Source organism: Sceloporus occidentalis, unplaced genomic scaffold (assembly GCF_023333645.1).
Source record: "Sceloporus occidentalis isolate IW3139 unplaced genomic scaffold, rSceOcc1.0.p SCAF_222, whole genome shotgun sequence".
NCBI classification, from domain to species: domain Eukaryota; kingdom Metazoa; phylum Chordata; class Lepidosauria; order Squamata; family Phrynosomatidae; genus Sceloporus; species Sceloporus occidentalis.
This window is the reverse complement of record NW_028317202.1, coordinates 422,914-430,559: the sequence shown is the minus strand read 5'-3', so window position 1 is coordinate 430,559 and position 7,646 is coordinate 422,914. Positions and strand designations below refer to the sequence as shown.

General features: G+C 43.5%; 1 protein-coding gene across 1 annotated transcript; it reads right to left on the bottom strand.

The window, feature by feature from the left end:
* Nucleotides 1-351: 351 nt before the first annotated feature.
* On the bottom strand, nucleotides 352-2,999 carry LOC149276977 (peptidyl-prolyl cis-trans isomerase-like 1). The gene is made up of 4 exons (XM_089503194.1): nucleotides 2,944-2,999; nucleotides 2,698-2,852; nucleotides 871-939; nucleotides 352-572 (listed from the first exon to the last, which is right to left on the bottom strand). Exons 1-4 carry the CDS (start codon nucleotides 2,997-2,999, stop codon nucleotides 352-354), a joined length of 501 nt encoding a protein of 166 aa, XP_089359320.1.
* Nucleotides 3,000-7,646: the final 4,647 nt, after the last annotated feature.

Below are 7,646 nucleotides of genomic sequence, written 5' to 3'. Positions count from 1 at the left end.
AGGTTTGCAGACAAAGGTGATGAGATTCTTAGGTTTGCACAGAGCAATGCATGAAAATATAAATAAATGTATAAAAAGGGAAGTTTTATTTCTTTAAAAAAAGCCTAACATCAATAACAGGGAAACTTACAGCTAATGTAAGCATTATGCAAATGACACAAAGGGAAGACAAAAAATATAACAAAAAAACAAAAGGTATGTGGTTCCCTGCATAATACAGTTGCAAGTATTTGATGATTGGAGGTATTCACATTTCTCTACAGAGGTTCAGGGGGCTCTCACATTTAGAGCATCTTCTTACAATATCCTAAATAGACAAAACTTAATAATAGATACACTACAGGATGACATTCAGCTGGATGGATAAGCACGCAGAATTCTAACATCATCAATCGGTCGGTCCTGAGCATCTGTTTCAACCATCCCCAGACGGTTAAGCGTGCCAAGTCCCTGTGACACACGGCCAAAAATGGTATGTTTGCCATCCAGCCACTGAGAAGGTGCCAGCGTCAGAAAGAACTGACTACCATTACTATCAGGACCAGCATTTGCCATGGCAAGAATACCTGCACCTGTGGAGGGGGGGGGGGGGGGGAAAAAGAGACAAAAATAAAAAGCTTCACGACAAAGGGTTCTATTCACTAATTGAGGTTATTTTCAACTCTCTGACATCACCACTATAAGCGTCTCATGGAAAGGATGAGCTGATGGACAGTCACGCCTAAATGTGTAAAAGCCTTTACGTTTTCACCACAAAATATCATGGGTGCAGTCTGAACCGGTGTGCATGCAAACAGTCCTTCCTACGGCTCGATTTATAAAAATGGCACGGAGGTAAATATTAAGTTATGAAATGAATGATTTAAAAACCTGTAAATTTCAGATCTGGATGAAACTCGTCCTCAAAATTCTTCCCGTAAATAGAGGCTCCTCCACGTCCTGACAAGACAAATAAACAATTAAGATATTCAATTAAAAATGCATTTTACATTAAACCCACTCTCCCAACAAACCAAAGCCAATGAGCACAGGATATACATTTCCAAAGACATCAATTAATAGGTTTATCGGGGGTTAACTTTAACTAGGCACATTATACCGGAGCTTTTGTTATGTGAGAACTTTCAGATACTGTCATTTTGAAGAAGCTGCACTTTCCACACAAGATCGCTAGCTTGGCAGCGGTCTGTCTGCAGGCTAGGCCATTATGGGGATGTGGGTGTGAAAGGGTTAAAGCCCCTCAGACTTTTCGGTCATTCTCCATGCAGCCCACAGATCAGACGCACTACATCCAAAGAGTTTACTTCGGTGTCCCTAAACCACTCCCTGATGCACTACCAAGTTATATTTAGGGCCTTTTACGTACCAAAGGAAGCTTTGGGAATATTAGGAGTACAATTTGGTAATGCAAAGACTCAGTTTACAAAAAACGTATAAGACACAAAAACCTATATATACAGAATTATCACAATAGCCAGAGCAGAGCTGGGGAAGAAAATTCAGTCGAGGCCCAATCATAGCCAATTTCCGAATATTAAAGTCCTTGTCAAAAAGAAATGTAAAGGTTCCCTAGCAGACTCGGTGGTTTATAGTTGAGTTGTGGTTTCAATTCTTTGACTTTACTACACATGTTAAAGCCCCATCCCTAATACAATTCTGCTGCAGACTGCCACTGCACAATGCAGTGTTAAACCTTTTGTCTTGTTATAACATTTGCTATAACATTTTTATGGCACCACAGCACGGGATCATGGAGAAGCTGCAGTTTCTTCTAAAGCAGAGTACCCCCCTCTCCAATACAGTTTAAGAAATGCTTACTAAAGTACTAACAGCATACTTTAATATGCATGCTTCATTAGTGGGGCTAAATAAGACACTAGACTGTCCATTTAATACATTTAGGTTAATCGTTATGCCGTGTTACTACTAACATCGCCTGTTTGAGTAATAACACATTTCCAATATGTCAGGCACCCTTAGACGCTATCCCGCATGGATGCACTTCTTAGGAAGTTGGTTTTACTATGAGGTGGATTGGCCAGGATTCCAGAGAATTATATGCCAGATTCTCTTTACCGAGAGGCTAGATCCTGTCATGTATCTGTATGACACCAAAATGTCATGCAACCAAGCCTGCCCTTATAGAACAAAGGCTGTAGAGTGGTTTTAATAGGTATATGCCAAACCTTGAATTCATATGATGGCTGAGTTACCGTGTTATTAACTTTATTTCCATTAAAATGGAAAATCACTTCTAGGCACTTTTTTTTTTTTTTTTAAAGATTCACTGTTTCCCAGCCTTGCAGAATATTCTTTTGGCTTGCCCACACTTCCAGGCGTCTCGAGCACTGCCTTCTGTGGGAATGACAGGGACCTAACAAGACCCCATAGCCCATGATAAAACGCTAGCTGTAGAGCAAAACACATCAGCGGTTCTGCTGTATTGCCATTTGGATTTTTAATTCTATGCTTCTTGGTGTACCGTTTAGCACAGGTAGGCATTGTGATTCAGGATTAGTCTAAAGCTTTTAATAAATACAATTTGTTGGGAGGTATAACTTCATATTGTGACTTGCCTTAGTATGACTGACTAAATAGAAAATATAATATATTATGGCGTATACATAGGAAAGTGCCTGGATTTGTGGTGCATGCATGAGCACAGTGGAAAACGTAAGAAAAAAATTAGATCCAAACCTGTTCCTGTTGGATCTCCTCCTTGAACCATGAAGTCTTTGATAACCCTGTGGAACTTGGTCCCGTTATAATATCCTCTTCGGGCAAGCTCTGCAAAATTCTTGCACGTTTTAGGGGCGTGAAGCCAGTATAACTCCAAAGTGATAGTGCCCATACTGAAACACAAGAATTCAGCACGTGCAACCAAGTGAGTCAATTATCCGACAGTAACAAAACAATCCAGTGGATTGGTGGGCTTTTCCATACCTGGTCTCAAGAATCAGATGGGACGGAGTCCACGTGTCCGGGGGTATTCCAGACATCCCTGATCACAGACACTTTTTTGTCACTATACCAGGGAGACTCACATGCGCTCCAACTTGGTACGCATGAATAAGCTTGTTTCCGCGTTCCACGCCTCGGTTTCCTTCCATCCAATCAACGGCCTGCTGGGGTCACTAGTGGCCAATAGCGGATGTGAAAGCAAAGCAAAGACTTTTGATAGCGGCGTTCCAATTTGCCCATTTACCGCCGACAAATTGTGTGCCGGAACACAATGTAAATTAATTAAATGGGCGGGAAGAGGTTTGAATTTTAGCCCGGTTATCAAGTCGGGGCGTGGCCAAGCACGACGGACTGTAAGCAGCCAGTTGGGGGGTAAGTTCTCGATTTATGAGAGGCATTTGTACCTGAAAAGCGACCCTAGATATGTGTAACATGCTTGAGATACCACAGATGTATACATGTTCCCGTCTTGGGCATCTGTTGGCGCCACATCGTTGTGCTGCAGTGCCAATGCTGGGGGAGTGTGTTTATGTCTGAGGGTTGATTGTTCTATACGTCATGTATTGGGTTAGGAGCACTCCGGTATACCTATAATCTTACCGAATTTACCATTCGCCGGGTTTCTACGGGTAATGACTCCCGGTTTTGCATGAATGTAATTGCTGCCGTGTAGCATTCATCTTTTTTTAATCGCATTCCGTTGCGAGCCGCATGGCTGCGGGCTGTTTGTACTGAAACTTTTTGGCGTTATGGTGGTGAGACCATATTTGCACATATACAGTGCTATATGTATTAAAACTGCAATATAAAATAATGCACAGAAATAACTTTTTACAAACCCTGCTGTATGTTCAGCGACGTCTGGAAGTAAAATCCCATGTGAGCAGGGTTTTTTCCATTACCGTATTTGCTCGATTATAAGACGACCCCCCCAAATCTGAATATTAATTTAGGGAAAAAAAGAAAAAACCTTTTAATATAAGACGACCCTATAGGAAAAAAGTTTTACCAGTAAATGTTAATTCATGTAAACTTTTTTTTTTTAATAAAAGCTATGATTGAGAAAAATATTTTGGCTTTATTTCCATCTATTTTCCAACCTGCCCCCCCCCCCCCAGTTATGCACATCTGCCCCAGAAATGCCTTATACCCCCCTATTTGCCACTGTGCCCCATGATATGCCTTTTAACCCTATATGACCCCCTATGTGCCACTCTGCCTACAGAAATGCCTTATACCCCTATATGCCACTCTGGCATTAAGGGGGTTAAAAGGCATATTATGGGGCAGAGTGGAATATAGGGAAGTTTAAGGCATTTCAGGAGGCAGAGTGGTGTACAGAGCGTTAAAAAGGCATTTCTGGAGGCAGAGTGGCATTAAGGGGGTTAAAAGGCATTTATGCCCCCCATTTAACACCCCCCCCCCCCCAACTAACCGGTGCTTTTGACTCCCCTGTCATGCAGCCGGGGCAGCGTGTAGATGTCTGCGCAATGGACGCAGACAACCCCCGCTGCTAGCCACACCTCCTTCCGGCTGCAGTGTAAGTTGCATCTACACACTGCCCCGGCTGCACACCGGGGACTCAGAAGCACCGGTAAGTGGCGCGGGGGGGGGGGACAGGAGGATCTAGGTCCCCTGCAGCTGCGGGGGATCTGGATCTTAGTTGCCTCATAGTCAGACCTATTTGAGGTCTGATTATAAGACGACCCCGATTATAAGACGAGGGGTATTTTTCAGAGCATTTTCTCTGAATAAAACCTCGTCTTATAATCGAGCAAATACGGTAATATTTTTGAGGGCCATAATGCTCCCATACACGATACACTATACCGTATTTGCTCAATTATAAGACAAGGTTTTTTCAGAGCAGATGTTAATTAGAGGTCTGACTACAAGCCTAAGATCCAGATCCTCCGCGGGGCTGCAGGGGACCCGTACCCTTCTCTCTGGCAGCTGCTGCCGTCATTTCCTCTGGGGGCTTCTATGACGGAGTACTGGCATCAAATGACCTTCCGGTGCTCCACCATAGAACCTCCCCGTCGGAGGTTGTCTGTGTGCATCCTGCAGCCCAGGGCTTGATTTGAAAACAAATTTCTTTTGAATCTAGGAGCCAGCTAAAAAAGTTAGGAGCCAGGATTTTTTTTGCCCTGCACCCAGACTTTGCCCAAGCACTCAGGAGTGGGGTATAAGTGGTTGTGGTAAAAGGGGAGTGGCTTGTGGGGGTGGAGCCAGGGGCGGCAAAATTATGTTTTGCCTAGGGTGGCAAAAATCCTTGCACCAGCCCTGCCTGCACTCCCTCTGCCCCAGCACTTTGCCCTGCACTCGCACTTTGCCCTGCACTCGCACTTTGCCCCAGCATTTTGCCCTGCACTCAGTTTGCCTATAGGTGGAGCCAGCCCTAAGCCCCGCCTACACAGTGATTGTTTCTTGGTTGGCAGTTGGTAGAAGAGTCTAAAAAGAAGGAGACTGTTAGTTCTAGTATCTAGTGTCACTGTAGGTACACCACATTAAAACAAAGGTTTTATGTTTTAGAATGGAAAGAATATGTAGGTGAATCTTTGATGGTCTGGACATCTTTAGATGGAGTCCAGGAGAAATTTAATTAGTTGAGATCTACTAAAGGCAGCAGAACATTGCATTAAAGTCAGAGGAAACCACTATGATGCTCCTCAGTTGTGGCCCATATATTGAAGGAGAAACTGCAAGCGGACCTTAGCTCTGTCTTCAGATCTTCTCAACAGATTTACCCCCTCTACCTTATCTCAAACATGTCATTCCTTAAACTTGCTACTTCTCTCTATAACTTCACCCTCAGATCTGCTTTTGACAATGAAGCCCCAACTACTACTACTCTCTCTTCTTAATGCATGCGTATTCAACCCTGGTACATGTCATTAACCCTGAACCTTTGATGTTGTTCCCGCATTGCTAAACGTAGTTGGTGGAAGTTTCATTCTATGTCTGACTTCCAGCACCATAAAATCATGCTGTTCCTTTTACTCTGCTCTCGCCCTTGCTAAAGAAACCTACTTCACCTCCCTGTATCGTAACCTGCAATTCCCTTCACCTTATTATAACTACCACTTCCACTAGCCTTACTGGTTTTGATTTTTTCAGTTTTATTATTGAAGTATGTGGCAATTAGATGTGAATTATCTGCTCAGTCCCCCTCCTGCCCTTGCTGTCCCTCTGACTCCATACCCTCCTATATGTTGAACTCCCCCTCTACAAATTCTCTTGTCACTGAAGGTGAGGTTCATGCTGCTCTTCTTTTCTTCTTGTCCAACCACATTTCCCCTTGACCCGATCCCTTGTCACCTTACTTAGTCTCTCCCATTTGCTCTTCTCTCTACACTAGCTCATATCTTCAACCATTCTCGCTCTATTGGATGTGTCCCATCCTCCTTCAAACATGCTACCACCCCTCCTATCTTGCAAAAGCCCCGCTTGGACCTGACTGAGCTGTCCAACTACCATCCCATCTGTCTACTTCCTCGCGCCTTCAAGCTTCTTGAAAATACCGTCCTTACTAAAGTTACTAATGACCTACCTGCTGCTAAATCCAAGGGACACTACTCAATGCTAACGCTATTTGACCTCTCTGCTGCTTTTGAGGCCGTGGACTACCTTCAAACTCTTGGTTCACATCCTAGCTTTCTGATTGTACCTTCGTCTCCCTCTCCAGTACACTACCTCATTTGGCAAACTAATCTCAATGGGGCTGCAACAAACTTATTTTTTCGAATAATCGGATAAAAGAAAAAATGTAAATTTTTCCTTTATTTAAAATAATTTAATGAACAAACTGGATGTTAAAAACAAACTGCAGAATAAAGCAAGCTGCAGCCGGCGAACGTTGCGCAATGCGCACAGACAACCTCTGCCGCTGCTTGCCGGTACTTCCGGAGCACCGGAAGGTCATGTCACGCTGGTGCTCCATCGTAGAAGCCCCGGCGGAAGTGGAGGACAGTAACGGAGGATGTCTGCACGCATTGCACAGACGCCCACTGGCTGCCAGAGAGGAGGATCCGGGTCCACTGCAGCGCTGCTGGGGATCTGGATCTTAGTGTTATTATCCAACCTTTGTTTGAGGTCGGATTATAACACGAGGGGTATTTTTCAGAGCATTCGCTCTAATCGATAATGAAAATCAGTGGCAGCAAATTTCATTATCGATTAGTTGTTACAGCCCTAAATCTCAACCTTTTGGTACATGTGTAGTCGGGGGAAGTGTAATTCAAGTCATAAGGAGAAAACAAAACACAAAAGTATTTTTACTCTTACAGTGCTGATTGGATTCACTGATCAATGTCAAAGTCCTAATTTATTTTGCAGGAACATACATGGAAAAGTGGTAAAAGTAGAATTGACAGAAACAGGTGATGGATAGCATGCTTGGAGGTAAGATGCACACCTGGCAAATGTTTTTTGAAAGCTTGCAAATAACCACAAGTACACTATATGGTTAAAAGTGGACACCCCTGTTCATTGAGTTTAGTTTTTTTTAGCCAAACCCATTGCTAACAGGTTTATAAAATCAAGCACACGTGCAATCTCTATAGACAAACGTTGGCAGTATAACATGGGTCATACTGAGGAGATCAGTGACTTTGAACGTGGCTGCCACCTTTGCCCCAAGTCTGTTTGATAATTTTCTGCTATGCTAGATCTGCCCGGTTTATCGT